The sequence below is a fragment of the Perca flavescens genome, chromosome 8 (assembly GCF_004354835.1).
Source record: "Perca flavescens isolate YP-PL-M2 chromosome 8, PFLA_1.0, whole genome shotgun sequence".
NCBI classification, from domain to species: Eukaryota; Metazoa; Chordata; class Actinopteri; order Perciformes; family Percidae; genus Perca; species Perca flavescens.
This window is the reverse complement of record NC_041338.1, coordinates 33,907,655-33,931,519: the sequence shown is the minus strand read 5'-3', so window position 1 is coordinate 33,931,519 and position 23,865 is coordinate 33,907,655. Positions and strand designations below refer to the sequence as shown.

Below are 23,865 nucleotides of genomic sequence, written 5' to 3'. Positions count from 1 at the left end.
GGACTAGTCTAACTCTGGGGGTTACGGTGAATAAGCTAAATTCCCAATAAGTCGGCGTGTTCCTTTAAGCCCGATGAGTTATAAAACAGCAATGACAAATTTTTATTTCTATGTTCTTGCCCATTTAAGAGCTACAATGCTGTTGGAAAACACCCCCAAAATATTATAATAATTTCTGGAAGCTGGGTCCTGGGCAAAGGTAACTACTGTACATCTACTTTCAAAATAAAAGCACCTGAAGTGAAATGAATTTACATAACCAGGAGGAAAAACCATCATGAACTTTATTTTAGATTTCAAACAATGTTTTTTTGAAAGTGACAGACAATATGAACGTGAAAGGAAACTGTGACAGAAGAAAGAAAACCACAGGGTGTCTCCTAATGAGCTGAGGCCGGTGGAGTGTCGATGGTGGGCTTGCCTGTCGCCATGGTGACGGGCTTGGAGACAAGATGGTTGCCCAGGGCAGCGGAAAGCTGAGAGTCCAGGTACTCGGCCATGACGGCCATCTGGCTGAAGTGGCGGCGGGCCAGCATGTGTTTGTGTTCGATCCAGCGGATGAACGTGGCGTCATACGCCTGAACAACACACAGGAGGGAAGATTCAGGTTGTGCAACAGCTGGAGTCAAAACATTAACTGTTTGACCAACAAACAGAAAGAGGATCAAACAAAGTGCCAGAGTGACATGGGAAGCCAACATGGTATCTTTTAAAAGGTTAAATATATGATCTGTCTTTTTCAAGACCAACAGAATCATAACAGAATCATAACTTGTCATGACAAAAACCGAATGACCTTTACTAAAAGAAGCATTATGTCATAAACGTTTATGACTTGTTCATAATGCTTATGACACGTTCATGACTTCAGTGTAAGCGAAGATCCTTTCCTTTTTTTTTTTTACATTTTTGGGCATTTCTGCCTTTATTGGATAGGAAAGCTGAGATATGAAAGGGGAGAGAGAGGGGAGAAGACATGCAGGAAAACTGTCACAGGTGAGATTCGAACCCTGGACCTTCTGGGTGGAGGAATAAACCTCTGCACATGTGCACCCACTCTACCAACTGAGCTAACCGGCCACAAACCTTTGCACAAAACCTTTATGGACCTGGCATAAAGTAATCAACACTTGACTACTCATGTTTCTAAAAATGTAGGGATGTCAAAGAAGTGTGATCAGATCTCAGCAATTAACAGAGAAATAAAGGACAAAACCTACCAGTAAACCCCAACCTGTACTAAACCAAAAAAGACCAATTAGAAAGAAAAGTGGGTAGAAAAGGTTGATTCTGTTCCGCTGATTAACAAATTGAAGTTATTCTTACTTTTATAAAGCTTTGAATGTTAAAATAGTTCATATGTTAACAGGAGCTGAGAGGAAATTGTTTATGATTTTTTTCCATGGGGCCAGGAACCATTTCAGAAACTTTACCTTTGTCTCAACCAGAGGAATATCCACCAAATATTAGCTAAACCCAGGAAATATAACTTTAGGATTTTTTTTAGCAGTAGGGGCTGGTCTGAATAATTACATTATCTTAATGCAGTGTAACTACTTCAGCATGTAAATAATGCACCTAAAATACAAACGTTCTCCGACATGCACTCTAACAATGCAGCCCTATTTCTGATACCGTAGGGGGCAGAAATGTTGCCTTGGGGGGCCGGTCAAATCAACAGAGGAAACACTGGGAACTATTGATATACTGTTGAGTACAAGTTGTTGCAGCCTGAGGTTTGTTTGTCATTCCATCACGATAGCTACTAACATCTGCTCTCGGGGGGGGGAGGCTAGGAACTACATCTGATACAAGGAGAACTTCCTGAGTTTCTTAAAAAGTTTCCCTGGGTTCTTGCAAAAGTTCTGCATGTAGTAAAGTGCAAGTTCTTTTAGATATTGGGAGGTACAACTAAATCTGTGAGCGTGTCTTTAAAGGGCTTTTCACATGGGGAGCGACACATTACCTGCGTAGTTGTGTCAATCCGCGGGTCTCCGGTCTTCCTCGTGTGTGTGAATAGACAAGTGGACAACGCTCCGTGAGTAAACGTCAGGCGATCAATGTATGGTAACCATGGGAATTCTCTGCACTACTGTATCCCTGCCGTGAACTGAATGAATGAGATTAGCTGACTGTTGTATCATATATCCCTGATCACAGGTTGATTTATAATGGATAGAAGGGCTGTGTATTGGCAAGAATCTGGCGATATGCTACGTATCACGATACATGGGTCACGATTCAATATATTGCAATATATTTTGATATATTGTAAAGCGATATATTGGGATTTTTTTTAAGTATAATTTTAGGAAAACTAGTATTTAAAAAAAGACATGATGTGCATAAAAGTCAAAGAAGTTTACTTTAGGAAACAATTTAGTACACAGAAAATCAAACTGCCAGTTTGGGATTGTTGTTCCCAGGTTCTTAGTGACCACATTTTTATATGCTAAAGTAGGCCAAAGTTCAGCCATAGCTATGTTGTTAGCTTCAAGCAAAAAGCCAGGCCCTGCTAGGCAAGGACACTAGTGGTGTGTGTCAGCATAGCCATCTAGCAGTAGGGGGTTCAAACACAACATAAACGTGAACCACTGTCTTACATGAATATTTTTGCACGTAAACTACAAAAATAAAAATAATTAAAAAAACAAATCTATATAGTATTACAAAATCAAATATCACAATCCTCAAGTGTATCGATTTTTTCTCACACCCCTAATGAATAGTGGCAATTCTAAAAAAAAGTCTTTCCTAACCACAGACTGATATTGTTGATCGCTAAAACATCGTGGTCACAATTACAGTAAATTAGTGAACTCACAAACAGCAATAATCAGTCTCTTGTTCATTGATTTGCACGGCGCGTCACTCTGGGTGTAAGGAAATGTTCAAAACAATTCAACTCCTGCAGCGGACGTGCGTGTGACGAACATGAACCCAACAGTTTCACGGGATTGTGCCCGCTTGTCGCGCCCGCTTGTCGCGCCCGCTTGTCGCGTCGCCTGTCCGATTGCCCCGTGCCCCCCTACCTGCCCACTCGCCTCAAATTGAAAATGAATGACTAGGGGCGACAATCGCTCCCCCGTGTGAAAAGGCCTTAAGGTGACAATGCCTAATTTACTGATAGTTTAAAAGTGACTGCGACACTTTTTATCCCATCAATGCTGTCAGAATGGAACTAACACCAGGCGGAAATCTGGAGACTTGAAAGCAAATGTCTAGATGTCCAGATACAGACTGCATTTTCAAAATCAGGTGGAGATGAGGTCCACATGCAGGGTTCAAAATTTACTTTTTTGTCCACCAGCCAAAAGGCTAGTGAATGTTCAAATTTTACCAGCCACTTAATAGATTACCAGTTTTATTTGGCTGGTGAGTTAAGCAAATCTACCAGCAACTTGATTTTTTTTCCAGCATTTGGCTGGTGTATGGTGCTAATTTTGGACCCTGTGAGTGTAAATGTTGACATGGACAGACCTTGTGGATGTCTTCCACATCCAGATGAGCTGAAGTCTCTTCTTTGGACAGCAGGATGCAGTTCCAGGGGCTCCAGTCTCTCCGACGCTCCCAGCGGACAAACACCAGGTTGTAGAGGTCTCTGCTGGCGTGGAGGGCCGAGCGGGATGCCCAGACCACATCCACCAGGTACCGCAAGTCCTCCACCTGAGAGGATACACATGTAGATGTCAGGGTCAGGGTAGAGCTTCCTCCACAGCGCTGCAGAGAAAGGTCTGGCTAATCCACACAGCATTCCGGGATGGGAGAAAAACATGCTCTGGTTTATTTGGAGGAGCCTGTGCAGGAAACAGCACGAATTCTCTAGAGACTTTAAGTATAATTAAAGTAGAAGAGTGAAATTCAGCTTACTCAGCCTTTTTTAACTACGCACCAAAAACTATAAAACTCTCTACCCAAGGCTAGAAGAGATGCAAGCTCCGTGGACATTTTTAAACATCAAATGCAAACATATTTATTCAGCGCTGCTTTTTAAACTAATTGTCACTCTATATTTTGTATTTTGATCAAAGTTTTTGTTTGATTGTTCTTATGCTGTTGCCTATTCTTTTTATCTTTTACATATTCTATTGTTCTTGTTGCTCATTTGTTTATTTATCTTGAATTTGTTTACAATTTAAATTTTGTTATTTTATGTTTTGTTATTTATACGCTAAGTCTAAGAGCTGCTAAACTGGGTTGCCTTGTTGTAAAACACTGACAATAAAGATCTATTCTAATTTTAAATTATTTGATAGCTTGGTTTTAAGTGTGGGCACTTAATTTATAATTTGCGTGATTTTGTTTGTTTTGTGGTTTCTCACTTCTTTAAAAAAATACTTTGAGCTACACTCTATATGAAAGGTGCTATATAGTTAAAGGTTATTATTATTATTAGGGCTGCACGATACGAGGAAAATATGCGATAACGTTGAATATTGCGATAACGATATTACTTGGGATAAATAAACTGATATTTAAGTGTACTCAGTACTGCATTGCTGCTGCTTTCAGTATTCTGCTAAATACAATAAATTGCTTGTTGAATTTAATTTACAAAATAATATTTTAAAGTGCAGTTTTCTACTGATAAAAAATCTCTCAGTATCTTTTATGATATGATCTCGCAGTCTTTGGTGATATGTGTGTTGCAGCAGTTAATATTGCGATGACTATAAAAAAAACGATACATTGTACAGAACTAATTATTATTATTATTATTATTATTATTATTATTATTATTATTATTAACAATCAAACTGACAGACACAGAAAGTGAAAGCACCTGCAGCAGGAAGGGAATCTTGGCTTCCTGGTTGAGCCGCTGCTCGTCAGCTCTCAGCCTCTTCAGGATGTTTTTGTAGCAGGAGAAGTCATCTCGGGATCTGGCTATGTTGTCGAGTCTGGTGCAGTTTCTGCACCGAGTCTGGCGTTCAGCGCTGGCGGACGGCTTGAAGTCGGCAGAGTGTAGGTAGCGGTGACAGCCGCGGCAGTGGAACATGTTGTTCTTCAGCTGAGAGGGATTCTGGGGAACCTGGGATAGATTTAGATTATTTAGAGGTAGTTATTTCCATTTCATCTTTCAAAAACGCCATCTCATCCTTGTTCACTGACATATGCAGTTGCTTTTCTACATCCTAATTTCCATAATTTGTATGGGTTTCCCCCTTTCTTATTGACCACTGTACCTGTGCACTTCTCTCGTCATACGTGTTGACTGCTGTCTGTGTTGTATTTTATGTCATTTTAAACTGTATGCATGTCTAATGTATTTTATTTCCTAGCCCTTCTTCCCTTCACCTAAGTGGCTTTGTCACTTGTAAGGCCGCCATTGTACATAACAAACCTGTTCTTCATGACTTGCCTGTAAAAATAAAGGTTGAAAAAACAAAAAAAAAGATATTTCTATCTGAGAGAGTCCAAAGTTTATGATCTCAGCAGGGCTCTTTGCTCACCTTCAGCAGCTTGGCCACCTCCGGGTTAAACGCTGGTGTTTTGATGTACTGGAGGAACAGAGTGGAGATCCTCTTCCTCAGCCCCTCCAGACTGGCTGCCTTAACCCCCCGAGTCACAAGGTCCACCTCCCTGTCAATCAAGTCCACCATGTCCTGGGTCAGCTGACACTTGTGCTCCTGTCCAATAAGGATAAAAACAATCATGCTACCAACAAAAACAGATAGAACACACAAACAGATGTGAATTATTTTTTTTTTGGATCATGCACAACAAAACAAATCATCCAAAAAAATCCCCCTTTCAATACCATGGGTAGTGCCACTCGGCGAGGCATGCCAAAACACTTATGTGGATCACTTCCACCTGAAAACAAATTACCCAGGAAACGCTCTTTTGTTTCTCGGGAATGTTTTAATCCAAACCACGATCTGTTTCCTAAACTTAACCAGCCGTTTTTGTGCCTAAACTTAACTGTCGTCACCGCATGGATCACTTTTTCTGGCTAAACTCCACCACCACGGCCCCTGAAAGAACTTTCATCTGGCGGCGCCTGTAGCCGTCACACAGTCACCTATTGGCGGCTAAACAACTGCCGCTGGTAGCCGGCGTCCCGGAGCTCTGTAGCAGCTAAACAAAACTAGCAACTGCAGTTCGGATTTTATCGTTCTATCGATATGTGTTTATGTTACAGCGCTTTACTAAGTTTAAAATACTTCTATTTTAGGTATATAATATATGTTCTATTGGTGAAGTAGCATTGATCTCTTTGAGCCCACCAGGGATCATTTTGACCCCACCAGGGATAAAAAATAATTCAGCAGAGGCAGGGATATGTAGAACAGAAAGGGAGAAATCCCACGCATCCCCTATGGAAAATCACACACTGTATACTGCTAACCCTGTATTGATGTGATATGATTGCTATCATTGTTGTATGGTCTGGCTCCGGTTAAAACATTTGTAAAACATTAACAAGTACTGAGAGTTATTGCCATAAAACTTTCTTTATTATCTAGTTTCATAGTCAGTCATAAAGAAAGAAACATGAATAAACTACTTCAAAGTAGATTTCTTTCGGGCCTAAATTACGTGGTATCGGATCGGTGTATACGCTCGCGTACTCGCCAGTATAATGGTGTGTGTGTGTGTATATATATATATATATATATATATATATACAGTACAGGCCAAAAGTTTGGACACACCTTCTCATTCAATGTGTTTCTTTATTTTCATGACTATTTGCATTGTAGATTCTCACTGAAGGCATCAAAACTATGAATGAACACATATGGAATTATGTACTTAACAAAAAAGTGTGAAATAACTGAAAACATGTTTTATATTTTAGATTCCTCAAAGTAGCCACCCTTTGCTTTTTTTGATAACGCTGCAAACCCTTGGTGTTCTCTCAATGAGCTTCATGAGGTAGTCACCTGAAATGGTTTTCATTTCACAGGTGTGCTTTCTCAGGGTTAATTAGTGGAATTTTTTCCCTTATTAATAAAAAAGCAAAGGGTGGCTACTTTGAAGAATCTAAAATATAAGACATGTTTTCAGTTATTTCACACTTTTTTGTTAAGTACATAATTCCATATGTGTTCATTCATAGTTTTGATGCCTTCAGTGAGAATCTACAATGTAAATAGTCATGAAAATAAAAAGGAAACGCATTGAATGAGAAGGTGTGTCCAAACTTTTGCCCTGTACTGTATATATATATATATATATATATATATATATATATATATATATATATATATATATATATATATATATATACATATATATATATATATACACATATATATATATATATATATACATATATATATATATATATATATATATATATATATATATGTATATATATATATATATATATATATATATATATATATATATATGTGTGTATATATATATATATATATATATATATATATATACATATATATACATATATATATATATAATAACCAATGTGTACAAAGCAGAGACTTTTATTTGGAAGGGTACTGTCAACACTATTGGTGTTATATTTCCTACTTTTGCTTCGTTTTCTGAAATGTTGTAAATATGTCTTCATGTACACTTTCCTTTTTTAAGATAGGTTTTAGGCTTTTTTTTTTTTTAGGAAAGGGGTGGGGAGGCACACTTTAGCGGGTGAGCTAAAGGTCGCGCCAAATTTGTACACTTTCCTATAAAAGGGAATATGTCGTGCTTTAATAGGAAGTTCAACAATTATTTTATTTTACGTTCATTTTGTTTTACTTCTGCTAGCTTGAAATCCCCTTCCCCCTCCTCGTTCAGGATCTTTCTCTCACAAGGCATAGAGAGCTTTTATGCAAAAGCCAGTGAAGGACGCTGTGAAATCTTTGTGCCTCTTAAACTGTAGGGAGGTTATGATAGTGCCTAATTGGTGCAATAAAGGGCTGAAAGACAGTCCAGGTAAGTGCCGTCCTATTTCACAATACAACACAGATTTAGACCTAATACACAAACACTGAACCTGTGAGTGTGTGTATTTTCCTCTCAGTGTGTGTGTGTGTGTGTGTGTGTGTGTGTGTGTGTGTGTGTGTGTGTGTGGTACCTTGACAGTGTGTTTGAGTGTCATGAGGACGTGGAGTCTCTGCTCCTGGCTGACAGTGGACAGGCTGGTGCTGTTGTACAGATCCCGCAGCTCTCTGGCTCTGATGGTGTGTGGACTGTCCATCTCGATCAGTCGACCGTCTGCTGCTCGCCACTGATGAGGAGCGGCAGACTGAAACACACCGCCGCACTGTTAGTGCCACTGCTGATGGTACTACTAACACTGCGGCTAATAATACTGCTGTTGTTCAAAATCAGAATCAAAAGATAATTCTGAATGAAGCTCAGCGCAAATTCTTTCAGGAAGACGTCATTACCCCAATCACTACTCATTCTTAAATCAAATCAGCTGTTCAAGAAGTGACGTGTCAGTTAAACCAATCAGACTTGGCCACAAGATTCAAGGACCAATCACAGCCTTACAACTCTGCTTTAAATCTGTTCTCTTCTTGTGCTGTCAGCTGTCGTTTCAGGCAAAGCGCTCGACCCTCCTCCTCCCCTGCCTCCTCCGGTAGTTGTGTTTCTCCGGCTGACCGCTCCGTTACCTCTTCAGTCCGGTCTCTTGTCTCTTCACCGCCGCCATCAGTGTCTGGGCTCCATCGGGGGTTATGTTCCTATTCCCTACCCCTTTAAGAAGATTATTTCGATGGAGTCCAATCTCCAAAAGACTTTGTACATTCAATATCATACAGTTGTACAATAAATATCTTTGCATATCTGCAAACGACGTCTCTCCTGATTGAATTAAGGTGATCTGCTAACTCCAGTGTTTCCCCCAGTGTATTGCAAGCCTGGTGGACCACCAAGCCTAAGCCACTGGACCATTTTATAACTACAGTCACAGTGGGGCAGCCTGGTTGGAAACTTAGACGTAGTCATATTTTCAAATCTCCAGTAAGCTTTTAGCACCAACTTAATGTATGGCCCTATGGAATCTGTCTTATAGCGTTTTAAAATTTTCAATTTCTCGATTCCTTTAATAATTCTGTTATCACAGAAACTATTGGGCTCTACGTTAAAGCTGCCGTCAGTCTGTGACTGGCACCAGCTGGGCAATCGTCGAAAAAAAAGACACTTGCCAACGGGCTAAACAACTTTTTTAGGCAAAACCCTGAAGTTCTTTGTACTTACTTGACTGAATGAATAATTTATTTCGAACAACATACAAAAGAATAAACAAAAAACTGAAAATACAAGACACAAAAGTAGTTCTCAATGAAAAAAGATAAAGCAAGAAAAAGCTAAATAAAGAAATACTCTTAAATAAATGCTTTTCAGGTCTTACCGTTTCCAATCTATTGTTTTTCAATAAACAACATAGACTTGACTTTGAATATACAACCTCACATGCAACTCTTTTTTTTTCTGTCTTCGATTGACCATGACTTTGTGAAAATATGTTTTTATTGTAACCCTCTGTCGAACATTGAGATGATTTTAAAAAGCACATTACAACTGCTTTCTGTTTTCTTTAAGAACCGTTTCTCTGACCTTGTCCAGGAAGTTCCTGACAGTTTTGTCGTAGTTGCTGTCCTGGATGGCGATGCGATGGCGTCCAATGGCGGCGATGAGCTGTGTCTCCTGCTCCAACAGCAAGCAGAGAGCTGCCTTTCTCTCAGCTCCTCTCAGGGAAGAGTTGATCTTCTCCTCCTCCTCACACCGCCACTCTGAAACACACATACACACACGCGCGTACAAACACACACACATACACACACACGCGCGTACACACACACACGTACACACACGCGCACACACACGCGCGCACACACACACACACACACACACACACACACACACACACACACACACACACACACACACACACACACACACACACACACACACACACGTGTTACTTATCACCAGTGGTGGATTGTAACTAAGTACATTTAGATACAGTAAGTACTGTACTTAAGTAAAAATTTGAGGTACTGTACTTTAGTCTTTTCTTTTAATGCCACTTTCTACTTCCACTCTGCTACATTTCAGAGAGAAATATTTTACTTTTTGCTCAACTACATTCATCTGAAAGCTTTAGTTACTAGTTACTTTACAAGTTAAGATTTTTGCACACAAAACACATGTAGTTTATAAAATATGATGTTTTATTTCAAACTAAACTACCCAACAATATAACGGCCTACAAGTCCAGCTGAAATGATAGAAAGTTAAACCCTTAGTTGACTGACAGAACTGCTTGGATTGTTTCCAGTTTCTAAAATGTGAGGATTTTTCTACATTGAGTACTTCTACTTTTAATACTTTAAGTACATTTTCCTGATGATAATTACTTTTACTTAACATTATCAATGCAGGACTTTTACATGTAACAGAGTATATTTCCATGGTGTGGTATTAGTACTTTTACTTAAGTAAAGGATCTGAATACTTCTTCCACTACTGCTCATCACTTCACTAGGCATGGGCAGGTTACCAGTTTCAAGGTATACTTCAATTTAAAAAAAGTCACGGTTTCAAAACCACTCACATTTTTGCTAAAAGTTATCATACCGTCAGAATGTTATACCAGCCCAAGCCTAACACCACACAGCTTTACAACAGTGTGAGACCTCCTAAAAACACACACACACAGGGCCTCCCCCCCTCCCACTCCCCCCGCCTCAGCCTACTCTCTAAAGCGTGGTACAGCAGGTTGAAGTCCTCCCTTCTCTGCGGGCTCATCCAGCGTTTGCGGCGGTCTCTCAGCTGCTCCTCCTTCTCCTCCCTCCTCCTGGTCTCCTGAAGCTCCAGCCAGGCCAGCCGCCGGTCCCGATCCCTCGTCAGCCGGTTCACGTCCTGCCAGGCCAGCCAGCGCCGGGCAAACGACTGCAGAATGATCACCTGCGTGGGTGACAAGAGGTCGCAGAACTAGGTCACCACAACAGAAGAGAGCATTTGTTAAAGTAAACCTAGAGCTGCAAAGATTAATCAATTAACAGATCAGTTGTCAACTATTATATTAATTGCCAACTACTTTGATAATCTATTAATTGGTTTGGGCCTAAATTCTCTGATTCCAGCTTCTTAAATGTGAATATTTTCCAGTTTCTTCACTCCTCTGTGACAGTAAACTGAATATCTTTGAGTTGTGGACAAAACAAGACATTTGAGGATGTCGTCTTGGGCTTTGGGAAACACTGATCCACATTTTTCACCATTTTTTGACATTTTATAGACCAAACAACTAATCGATTAATGGAGAAAATAACGGATTAATCAACAATGAAAATTATCATTAGTTGCAGCCCTACTTTATTAAAATATTTTTTTTTATACTTTATCACAATATTGTATTCAATTTCTATTTGTCCATTTCAACAACATTTTGGTCTGGAGCAAAATATTTCAAATTTTCAGGCAAAATTAGTTGATGACCAACTGGCCTTTGCTCCAGTGCCACAATCAGGACAAATGTTCCTACCAACTTGATCATTTTTACATTAACTGGAATATAAAAGACCTGAAATTATTCATAAAAAGACATGCATTATAATCACATAAACTCAGTTTTCACCCACAGCGTTCAGCCTTGTGTTGTGATACTCGTCAGCAGTGATGTAGCCGCTGGGGGAAACCAGCTTGTCGTTCATACAGGAGACGTAGCAGCCGATCCCGGTCATCTGGGTGGAAGCGTTGACTGGACACTGCTGGGCCTGAGACTTCAGCTTCACTGTCTGACAGAGACACAGAAAAAAAAGAGAATTTAAAGAAGCTAATTTGTTAAAACAGGGAAACTTTTCTATGACTATGAACACAATAATACATTAAAAGTAAAAAAAAAAAGAGAAATATAAAAACACATCTTAATGTATCTGATGAAATCCTTTAGACAGAGGGATCTGAGATGGCTATGTTTCCATGGTTCAGAATCATAATCAGAATAGGATTTATTGCCAAATAAGTAGCATTTACGAGGAATTTGCCTGGATTGCTGGTGCACACAAAAACATATTAAACATTAATATGAAATAAACAGACAATAAATACAGAAACAAATAACACATACCTACATATAACTATTTAACAAGAAGAAAAAAGAGGCTGTATGGATTAGTGCAGTATGTGCAAATGTCAAAGGGATGTGCAAAAGCTCAGGATATATAAAATATGCAAAGGTCAGGATGTAGGATTAAGAGTCAATGTCACTGGGGGTCTGGGGCCTTATTGATGAGGCTGACTGCAGAGTGGAAGAAACTGTTTTTTTGAGGTATGGTCCTGATGGACTACAGTTGATCATTGTGAGGCAAGGGTCTTCAACGTTTTTTAAGCGAAGGACCCCTTAAAGCAACACCAAAGATTCTTTAGTACCTTAAAATAATGTTTCCAAAATTGTTTCAGTGGTTCATCAACTCGTAACAGGGTGAACGGCACTGCTGAATTCGCTTTGCGGCTCTCACCGCACTATGCTAAGTTCGCCAGATCAGGTAGCAGATCTGTAGTTCGAATGATAACGCTAATGGACAATTCCACTTCCAAACTGTAGGGGGGCCGAAGAGGAAAACTGCTTTGGTGTTGCTTTAAGTGAAAGAGAGACGGAGCAGGGACCCCCTCCTACATAAACAGTATTGCATAAAATGAAGTTGTATACTAAATTGGGCCTACAGTTACATGTAGGGCGGCCTAAAGCCTTTATACATACGGTACCTTTTTTTTGCATAGAATAATAAGCTGTTAAAATAGCTAATAAATGTTGGCATGATTTTATAAATCATGTTTTAATGTTAAACATACATGTGCCACAGTGAATCCTTAGGATGAACTATATCTGTGGATGCCCTTAGTGACTACCTTACCTATAGGACTGTAAGCAGTGGGGATTTATTTTTGCTAATTACATGTTGGATTCATTTTAAGACTTTTTAATTTTTGAAAAAACGTTCAAAAATTAACAATAATTTGGAGTCCCCCATGCACTGACTCCTAGGACCCCCTAGGGGTCCCGGACCCCCTGTTGAAGATCCCTGCTGTAAGGAATGTATTGACCTCACACCTTTCGGTAATACAGGTAACCAATTCAAATTGTTTTGGGCTAAAACTGAAAACATTCACTACGTTTTGTGATTCTGCCTAAGGAGGGACCAGCGTCCTGCCCGCAGACAGACTCTGTCGGCTGATATGGATGAGCTGTGTAATGGAGGGAAGCAGGGCGGTTAGAAACACCTCAGGGCCACAGCTGAGGTCACAGGCTGTTAATTGAGGTTCACCGAAGGCAAGATGACCTGGTGAGTAACATGTTACATTTTTTAAGACTACTGACACAGATTGATGATGCTCAAGTACCCTAAAACCTTTAATTATTGATGACCTTTTTAAGTCTGGAACCATCTCAGAGTCCAAATGGACAGTACACCCAGTTTACATGCATGTAGCTGGTACACTTATTGTATAAGTGCAAGTGTATAATAAAGACAATAGACAAGACGAGCAACCAAAAGATACATTAAAACCCTCTGCGGTCTGAGGGCATTTTCCAGATTTTGACATATCTTCTTTAATTCATTCACCTTTTAGGGGAATTTCATATAACTAATTGCCATGTATTTCATATGAAAATGTTCAGCACAAACTCAGCTTTCGGTAGAGTGAGGCCCAGATGTGTCCTGGAGCAATGTGTAAAGAGATAATTTGACCCTGAAGCTGTAAAGTTGATGTTTGCTTTTTGGAATTCCTGAAAACAAACCTTGTCGATTATTTGTTTTGGTGCATGTAATGAGTTTACCAAAGTCTTAGCTTAACAAAAGCAGTATAATATATGAACAAAAGAGTAATGTATAATATATGTCAAAAATAAAATTCTGTAATATCGCTTTTTAGTAGAAGCATTGTCTGTTATCTGTTGCCGGCGCGTCCTTTGTCCTCAGAGGGTTAATTTCCCTGTAAAGAGTGTCAGCTGACCTATCATTTTCACACTGTGATGGGCATGAACCTTTCCTGGTAAAATCAATGAGAAACTGAGCTTAAAGAAACGAGTTTGACCTTTTGTATTAATGTCACCAGCTCTTTCTATCTGTACTTCCAAATTGTTTGTGACGTTCTTCTTCTTCTTTCTTTTTCATTTTTGTTACTAGTTTGAGGAACATTTTATGGGGAAAAAATGAAGAAAATGTGTCCTGATTTCCAAATAAATAAAGCATTTGAAAAGACTTCCTATTTCCGACCATAGATGACACATTAAGTGCTGTAAACAGTCTTAAGTGTGGGGCAGCAGGTCATCTCATCACTGTGCTGACGACATCACAGAGCATCTCACACACACACACACACACACACACACACACACACACACACACACACACACACACACACACACACACACAAAGCTAGATGTTCTCAAATCCAAAAAGAACATTCCTTTCTGATTAAGGTTGAAGGATTTCCTGGGATTTTGAAATCATTATGTACTTCCCAGGAAAATATCACACATCTACTGAGTGTACTGTATGTGGTAGCAGAATAACAATTTCCAAGTGCACTATCTTTGAGGTGGAAAAAAAATAACACAATAACAATCACCTGATCTCCTGCAATATAAAAAATATTGACTGACAGCACCAATGGAGCTCAGGAGTCATCATGAGGACAGTTACAAATATTACAATTCATTAACTTACTGAACATTATTTCTATAAGTTTATTTAGTTTTATACTAAGGCAGCAAAACAAGTTGCAAACATAAATTTTAACTAACAAAATGTAAGAGATAAAGGTCGGTGAACATCGACTGTCATGGAATATCTCTCTGATGTAAGTTTCAATGTTCAATGTTTCATGTTTATTTTAAGTTAACAGGGTTAACCATGCAAAACTCCAAGTATGCAATTCCTAAGTGATTTCTGAACTAAAATATAAACATAAAAATTTAAAACATAAATAGTGTAATGGTATGTTTCTTTTATTTTATTGATACATTAATGCAGAACACAGTCAGAATCAAAGTAATTAAATCCAACTCTGGTGAGGTCTTACTGTGATTCATTCGCCTTCTGTCTTCTGGTTCAAGTAGCTCATTTACATGTTCTCATCGTCTGTAATTAGATTGATTAATTTGCACATGAAAGCCATGTCCTGACTCACGCCTGAACGAGAACGCTGTTTTGCAGTAATGAGTAATGACCTTTTAATGCAACACACACATCCAGCTGTGTGGTTTCATGAGTTTAAATGAGTTTTTAATCCTAATTGCTTTTTTTTTCTGTAGTAAATTCTGTCCGCAATTTTTGAAAATCTGTATCACCCCCTGAAAAACCAAAGTCCGTCACTGATATTTTGGTTTTGAAGCTCTGGTCTGTACCTGTGTGTTGCGGCTGAAGACCTCCACTCCTCTGTCAGGTCTCCTCTTGGGCAGGGTCTGGACTGCAGCGTGGTGGTACTGCACCCCCGTCAGCTGGTGTCTGTAGCCGCCCAGGTAGACCTTCTGCTGGGGGGGACGCTCAATCTCCACCACCACCTCCTGGAACACGTCCTCATCTGGAAGTCAGAGAGTCATTTTGCAGTAAATAGTGCTTTCTTTCTCAAACTCCCCCCCCCACCCTAAAAAGTGATTTGGGGTTTGTAAAAAAAAACAACAAAAGCTGTACTATGTTCTGAAATTAAATATGAAATGCTCACATCACCTTTGCAAATCATTTCAACGATTATCACAACTTGAAATCATTTCAGCTACTCCATATGAACGGAGAAAGAATTTGGGAGAAAAAAAGGGTCTGGAGTGCTCAGAAGTTCAAACAAATTATGAAGGTGTGGGAGTTTATTTAAAGCTACAATGTGTAACCATCTAGCGGTGAAATTGTATATGACAACCAACTGAATATTACTTTCTAGCCCCTCCCATTCCGAGCACGTTTTAACTCCTACGGTGGCCGAACCCGAAATTAGCTCTTAGTATCTCCATCGTTTACACGCTGCTGTTCTAGCCACTCCAGTATTAATTTTGGTCTTGTTGCTTTGCCTGTTGTGTTGTCGTTTTAATTCTCTTTTTGGCTTCCTTGGCGACTCTGTTACATTTCCTCGAGAATAGGCGTGATCCTCCATCTTCAACAGGCTTTAAAATCTGGTAGCAGTAGCGAGTAATCTTCTCCCCCTCCCTCCCTGGCATTCGTCACGGTGCCACTGAGTGTAAAAGCGCAAAAGGCGGAGGTATGTCATGTCCCTCTTTGGCTGATGTATTTTAAAGATGGAGGCGCTACATGGCTGCCGCCATTCGATCGACTCACTTGTATGCATTCTGAATGACAGATTCTACGTGTACGAGAATACTTTGATTAGTTGGTGGAAGTAATTACACATGAATGAGCACATATTTGTGAAAGAACAAAGGGGTTTTTGCTAAGAATCAACTCAAAAAATTACACAATGTAGGTTTAAAGTTTAGTTTATATGTATTAGTTTAATATATGTATCTGTACTTTTTTTCTCATTTGCTTTTTGTGTAATTTTATGCAATGGAGTCTGAACTCACCAGAATAATTCCTGAATTTTACAGTGTTTATTTTTTTTTTTAAAATGTGGATTATTAAATATATTTGTCTATTATAATTATGGGTTACAATTTATTTAAATTATTCCGGATCGCAGGGACCCAGGTTCCATTCAGTGCAAGATTATTTGTTCTGGGAGATGGATCAATCCTAAGCGGGATGGATAAGCACATAAGAAGCTGGGTCCAGACTCGTTTGATGATAGCCAGACAGATGCTTTTAAGAGGATGGAGGAATGAAGGAGTGCCAAAGTCAGTGTCAATCCAGGAGTGGGCTTGTAAGATGGCTAGGGTGGTGGTGTTGAAAATATTACATATAAACGGTTTGCCAGATTGGATGTCGATACTAGAAAATGGGGAAAAGTACCTTTCTGGTGGGATCTTGAGAAGCAGAGGGAAAGACTTGTACGATGTGCTTATGGTGTTCTCATTTTACAGTACATGTGTTTATTTGGTTGATAAAAAATAAAATAAAAATTGTTAATCACAAAAAAATATATTGACATTTTTCTTAAATACAATCTTTCATTTGCGTGAAGTGAAAGTAAAATCAATAAGTGATTTAAAGCTGCATCGAGTGATTTCTGAGAGACAGACAAACAACACTTACTGTATAAACTATCAGTTTAAGTTATTATGCCAAACAACTGTTTCCAAATCCAGCAGTCACACACAGTTTGTAGACAGAACAGAGAGCGCCGTGTTCACACCTGTTTGGACTCGGACGGTGATGACGTCCGGCATGTTGTCATGCTCGGGGGGGCGGAGTGGGCGGAGTGGATGGGTGGTCGGGTCAGTGGAGCTCATCTCCATCCGGATGGAGCCGTGAGGCTGGACGCCGAGCTCCATCAGGCTCTGCTGCTCCTCCACCACTCTGCCTAAAAAAAACCATAGACCGACCACTCAGAGACCGCTTACCCTGAGAGCTGAACAAAAAATCTCACAGTCTACATGCTAGGGGTATAACATCGATACATCGATCTGGATCGATGTATCGAGTCTATCCTCAACGATCCAATATTATTGATACATATATAGTAGTTTACATATCGTAAACTATTTATTTATTTTTTTGGCATTTAGGCCTTTATTGTGACAGCTCAGACATGAAAGGGAAGAGAGGGGGAATGACATGCAGGAAACCGCTGCAGGCCGGAATGGAACCTGCTGCCTCTGCATCGAGGACTGATTCTCTATATATTGGCGCACGCTCTACCACTAGCTAACTAGTCTTCAAACCCCCTCTTCAAACAGCGGCTGTTCCAGGATTTTTTAAGTGGGTGCAACCCCAATGCACATTTTCTATAGGCTCAGTCAGCCACTTTAAAAAAATATTTTTTTTTAAATCTAGTGCTGGTTCTATGGTATCAGAATTTTGGATAGTCATCATGGAAACATTAATTGGTCATGTGACAAGGGCTGGGAAGATTGGCAGAGTAGGCACCCAAGTGACTCTGATCCAATGGAAATAATTTTCAGAATGACAACACTCTAGACCAATGGACTGGGGGAGAGAAGAAACCAACGTACCGTCAAGAGAGATCTGCAGCACATCAGCAGGAACTCTGAGCTCGGCGGCGAGGTGAACCTTCAGCTCCTGAATGCTGAGACCGATGGCGAAGGCCGCAGTCATCACATGACCCTCGGGCACCAGCACCACTTTCACTGCAACCACACATAGATACCATAAAGTGTGAGTGGAAAAGGACGGCAAGGTAGTGGTATTTTTAACGGTTCCTATCGTAATTCTAAGCTGAGGAAGTGTGTCTGTCTGACGTGTGGAGAGGACAGCGAGGTTGTGGGTTTTTAGCGGTTCCTACTGTCATTCTAAGCTGAAAAGGTGTGTCTGTCAGTTGGGAACAGAGCTCCGCGTGGCATCTAACGTTAGCTACTCCGCTGTGCTATGAAGTGATGTCTGGCTATGTGAGACAAACGTCTAGCAACATTGTTGTGGATGCTGCGGTCTCAGCCTGGCAACCTCCGTGAACTTTGAGTCTGGGGAGGAGGGGTCGGGGGAGACAAATATCCAGTATTTTGAATTTGTACTGCAGTGACTATTTTAAACACTAGCTGTCAGTATTACATATTGCACCTTTAAATTCTCAAAAAACAAGTGACTTATTATTTGCTTCACATCATAATTCTCCACAGTGTCCTGTGGGAGGATGGGGGGTTTATTAAATGCCATTTCTTTGTGATTGCTCTTTTGGTCGCTGCTAATAGAACTTAATATTAATCCTCACGTTGTATACTTCATGTGTCAGGTTACCTAGAAACAGCACGTCTTAAGTACTTCACTTCACTACCTAGACTTCATCCTCAAATCTTTCCATTATTTACCAATCCCAGAATACATGAATATATGATCTGCATTCATTTGTCATGGTATGTTTATATTCTCCCTCCTTTCTGGCATCACCCAAAGGTAACTCTCAGCAGCTCGGCTTCTCGCCGGTTTTAACAGACAACATCACATCACCCCAGTCCTGGCTTTTCTCCATTGCCTCCCTGTTAGTTTTTTAAGTTTTAGATTTTACTGATCACTTTTAAAGCTTGTCTGAGTGTGGCCCCAAGCTACATAGCAGAGATGTTGACCCCATATGAGTCAGTTTGGAGCCTTAAATCCTCGGGCAGGGCCCTTCTGACTGTTACAAAGTTGGAATTTGGGGCCCCTCAACTTTGGAACGGCATGTCCGAGGAGATAAGCCTTTTATGTGATGTCGTCTTTTTTTATTGTCTCTTTTGATCTTTTCGATCTTTTATTGCTCTTGATTTTTTTTTTGTCTTGTTGTTTTTATATAGCCAATTTTGTCTTGCTAAAGTTTGGTCCAACTGCTTAGCTATCTGTGGTTTTATTGACCTCCGGATATCCTGCTTTTGCCTTGCTTTGTCTGTCAAAGCACCTTGTAAACTCTCTTTTTAAAGAACAGTTATATGAATGAAGTTATTATAATTGTATAATTATTATCCTGTGCCTCCGTATTTATCATGCATCTGAAAATTTTGTCTGGACAATTAGGTGGAGTTATTGCTCCAAACAATGCACGCACGCACGCACGCACACACACACACACACACACACACACCCACACACACAAACTCTGTACACACACGCGGCACGCGCACACACACACACGTGCGTTTTTACCCTTTAGACGGGAACGCGACGGTGGAGCGTTTTTTAGATTTCCACTCTGGAGGGCGGTTTCACTTTTTTGCGTTTTTAAGCCCCAAAAATGCCATCGCTGTCTAAACGAAAGGTACATCTGATAAAATATTTTGCGAGCGTATTCGTGTAAACAGGGCCTTAGTGAGCCAAATTGAGAAACTATCATGGAGAAATCAACAGAATTTCATTTAGAAGATAAACTAAATATCAAACACAATGAAAACACATAACATATCATACACAAGACAGTAAATGATAAACTGAGAGTAAAACATTTTAAAAAATCTATTAAATCTGTGTTCTTTGTTTGGAAAAGAAATGAGTCTTACCTGTTGCAGTAGAGTTTCCAACATCTCTTCCCTGAGGCTCTCTAAGATGCTCGGCATCATCAGGCAGATCAGCCTGAGTTTCAGCTTCTTCCACAGTCTCCAGCACATCTGTAGCGTTCATAAAGTCAGGATTATCACATAAAATGAAATCGATTTCAAAATTACACTTGTCAATCACTAGATTCAGAAAACCCTGTGGCTTTAACTAGTGATGCCAGATGCGGGTCTTTGCCGCTGTTGCTGCATGAGAGTCAGTTCCTATTGAGTTTCTAACATCTCCGGTTTGTTTTTTTTGATTTTGTTTTTTGGGCTTTTCCGCCTTTAATTGACAGGACAGCTAGATGAGAAGGGGGAGAAAGAAAGGGGGGAAGACATGCAGGAAATCATCACAGGTCGGAATCGAACCCTGGACCTCTGTGTCGAGGCATAAACCTCTAAGTATATGTGCGCCTGCTCTACCCACTGAACCCACCCGGCCACATCTCCTGTGTCATCATGTAGAGATCAGAGTTTTAGCCATTGTAATACCTCGATAAATACATAAATCAAACAATTAGGATATCTGCAACTGTAATGCCATTTTAAGAAGCTGCAATTAATCTGTTATCTCAGATTTAGAAATATTTAAAGGAAGCCTTTTTTTTGTGAATTTAATTTTCTTTTTTAAATTAAATTTGAGATCAGATAAGATGAGATAGAACACACAAAAACAATTATGTGCAAATAAGTTGTAAATCCCAAAAAATATAGCCTATGATAACTGGAACATTTAAATCAGTCTGGAGAGGTCAAACTGGACTCACCTGGGAACAAACTGGACTCACCTGTGGTCGACCTGCCAGCCTGCAGCTCCTCTCCAATACTCCCCGGCTCTCTGTCGTCCTCTGGCGGCTGTTCTTCAGCATGTCCACCTGGTTGTAGGTTTGTGTCCTTGTCTTCCTCATCATTTTCTTTCACCTGCTGCTCTTCATTTTCTCTTTGCTCCTCCGACATGGCGGCTTTGGGTTAGTTAACTGAAAGACTAGCTAGCTATATAAAACGCTAGGCTAGTTTAGCTTGTTAGCTTTCTCACTTTAAGTCAACTGAAGTTAACAAACGCGCTCCATATCCGCCAAAACGCTGAGTCAGTGTGAGCCAGCGGTGACACGGTGAAAAACTGGTCCTCTGTCACTCGTTTAAACTTGTTCTTTAATCCCGTGTCTGTTTTAATGTCCTTTTTTCAAAACGGGAGTTGGAGTTAGCAAAGCGGAGCTAACGCTGTCTTTCTTAATGTTAGCTTGGTTCCCAAGCAACGCAAGACACATTGCTATAGCAACCGTAAACGTCACTCGCCCTTCATGCATTCAAGACTTGACATTTTATTGCTTTTCTTTGCTTTTTGTTTTTCCTTTCAATAGGTTTTTATGTGGAATCTTTGATACTAGGAAGGAAGGTGACAGAAACTAACTTTCATGTGGTTATTTTTGTTCATATGTAGTTTTTGAAATAACAAATAAAAACGTACATTTTAGTTTAGCTTTAGGAACGTTTACATGCCAAGAGACAAACACGTGGAATGTGTTGGCCTAAAAAATGCATTGCATTTAGCTTGACTGGTAATACTAAATGCAGTGTGTGGGATCATAATAATGTTTCACAATGGACAGTTGGAGCATTCAAATTCAATTCAATTCAATTTTATTTATAGTATCAAATCATAACAAGAGTTATCTCAGGAAACTTTACAGATAGAGTAAGTCTAGACCAGTGGTTCTCAAACTTTTTTCAATAATGTACCCCTTTTGAATTGTTTCTTTAAGCCAAGTATCCCCTGACCACCACTAATCATTTTCGGTAGAAAAACAAAGTGTATATAAACAGGAACAGTACAGCGCTGTCAGAGATAGATTTAGCAAACAACGGCCATGTATCTGAAAAAAAAAACATTTAAATGCTAATGAGAAAATGAGACAAAAACTGTAAAAATACAAAAACTTGGAAAAAGATGGTAGAAAGAAGGAAGGAAGTAAGGCAAGAATAGGTCAAAATAATATCAAGATGGTAGAAAGAAGGAAGGAAGTAAGGCAAGAATAGGTCAAAATAGTATCAAAAACTTCAAAAACAGTGACATAAGAAGAAAAAAGGCAAGAAACTTGTAAAAAGTAGAAGGACAATATATCAAGGAAGGCAAGATTAGGTCACAATAAGGAGACACAAGTGTCACATTTTTGGTAGGAAAAAGAAAATTCTACATAAAGAGCCAAGATAACTATTAAATATGTTGTTAAATATCTCACGTACCCCCTGCAGTCCTCCTATTCCAGTAATTCCCAAATCCTTGCAGTTGTTTTTTTTTCCTGAAGGACTTGAATTAAAACATTTCCAACCTTTCCATAAAGACACGCAGACTCACCTGGGGCGTTTAAAATGGATGTGCAAGGACTGACCTGTTGGTGGCAGGTTTAGCAGAGAAAGAAATATTCACAACAAACTGTAAGCTATACATCGACACTACAAGCTGCCACAGACCGATGAAGCTGTAGCTGCTTGGCCTCGGATAGTAAAAGACCTGAAATGTCACTGTCACAGCTAACTTATGTTTCTATTTATTCAAAAGCAAAGATATAGTTCATATTGCAGTAGTAAAACTAGTCGTGGTATAGCAGAAGTACAAGGTAAGTGGAGTCAAACCAATAGTTGAATCCCATTTGATGAGACAGGTAATACGTGTAAAAAGAGCAATCGCAGTAGAAATTAGTAGCCTATTAAAAGTATACATGTTTGTAATTTTGACTGTACTGAGGATGCAGAGACTAAGCCTCAAACAGCTTCAAATGCATGCACTGTTTAAAAGCTGACTATGTCAGTGTTATTTTAGTACTTTTACAGCCTCCCTCTCTGTACAGTGACAGTATGGGGGCTTTATGTTGAGCTGTATACTGCTTCTATTTTAGTCTGTTAGCCATAGGAGGCGACATGGTGGCCCCTGTAAAGCTCCACTAATCTGCAGCTGGACATCAGCTGGCTCCCTCGAGTCCACAGAGCCCGCAGCAGAGCCAGAGGACCCGGCCCTGGTGTAAACCTGTCACACACACACACACACACACACACACACACACACACACACACACACACACACACAGGTGGTCATTTATCCAGGGGGAAGGGGACTGCTCGTCCTGTTAGCACTTTTTCCCCACTGAGACACTTAAACACACACTGGGGACATTACCAGCTAATAGATTCGGACAGTATTTTGATCCTTGAGCGAATGTGGCGCAAACGAAAAGATGATACAATATGATATGATAAATGATGCAAAATGTGGGGCGCCTGGATAGCTCTCCTGGTTGTGCGTGAGCCCCATGTATAAAGGCTCAGTCCTTGCCGCAGCGGCCGCCGGTTCAATTCTGACCTACAGCACCTTGCCACTTGTCATCCCCTTTCACTTCATCTTCAGCTGTCTTATGTAATGGAGGCCTAAAATGCCCCCAAAATTAATGATGCAAAATGATCAGTGTTAAAAAGTAATTACATTTGCTCATAAACTCTACTTAAGTTCTACATCTTAGTGGCAAATAATCAATGGTGAAATGCAACTAAGTACTACTTAGGTACAGTTTTAAGATACTTGCATTTTACTTGAATGACTTCACTTGAATATTTCCACTGTAAGGTACTTTATACTGTACTTTTTACTCCACTACATTCATTTGACAGCTTAAAGGTCCCATGACATGGTGCTCTTTGGATGCTTTTATATAGACCTTAGTGGTCCCCTAATACTGTATCTGAAGTCTCTTTTATATAGACCTTAGTGGTCCCCTAATATTGTATCTGAAGTCTCTTTTATATAGACCTTAGTG

The 23,865-nt window shown here is 39.8% G+C and overlaps 1 protein-coding gene across 2 annotated transcripts; it reads right to left on the bottom strand.

Annotated features, from left to right (window-relative positions):
• Positions 1-260: 260 nt before the first annotated feature.
• On the bottom strand, positions 261-21,616 carry iqub (IQ motif and ubiquitin domain containing). 2 transcript variants are annotated; one of them, XM_028584327.1, is made up of 13 exons: positions 20,824-21,616; positions 20,021-20,128; positions 18,053-18,187; positions 17,233-17,400; positions 15,338-15,513; positions 11,565-11,720; positions 10,677-10,887; positions 9,535-9,710; positions 8,045-8,215; positions 5,454-5,630; positions 4,784-5,032; positions 3,481-3,666; positions 261-578 (listed from the first exon to the last, which is right to left on the bottom strand). In XM_028584327.1, the coding sequence occupies exons 1-13, from the start codon at positions 21,011-21,013 to the stop codon at positions 381-383; spliced, it is 2,301 nt and encodes a 766-aa protein (XP_028440128.1). In that variant the 5' UTR covers positions 21,014-21,616; the 3' UTR covers positions 261-380. The 2 variants fall into 2 exon arrangements, with proteins under 2 accessions (XP_028440128.1, XP_028440129.1); XM_028584328.1 differs by having other exon boundaries at positions 20,845-21,614.
• Between the last annotated feature and the right edge of the window lie 2,249 nt (positions 21,617-23,865).

What these genes read in the sequence shown, in the direction of transcription:
- iqub (XM_028584327.1), bottom strand. Translation starts at nt 21,013, where the DNA reads ATGTCGGAGGAGCAAAGAGAAAATGAAGAGCAGCAGGTGAAAGAAAAT. An exon ending in AGGTGGCCAAGCTGCTGAAG is followed by an intron (nt 5,033 to 5,453) that starts GTGAGCAAAGAG and finishes AATCTATCCCAG; the next exon opens with GTTCCCCAGAATCCCTCTCA. An exon ending in ATGTGGAAGACATCCACAAG is followed by an intron (nt 579 to 3,480) that starts GTCTGTCCATGT and finishes TGTGTTGTTCAG; the next exon opens with GCGTATGACGCCACGTTCAT.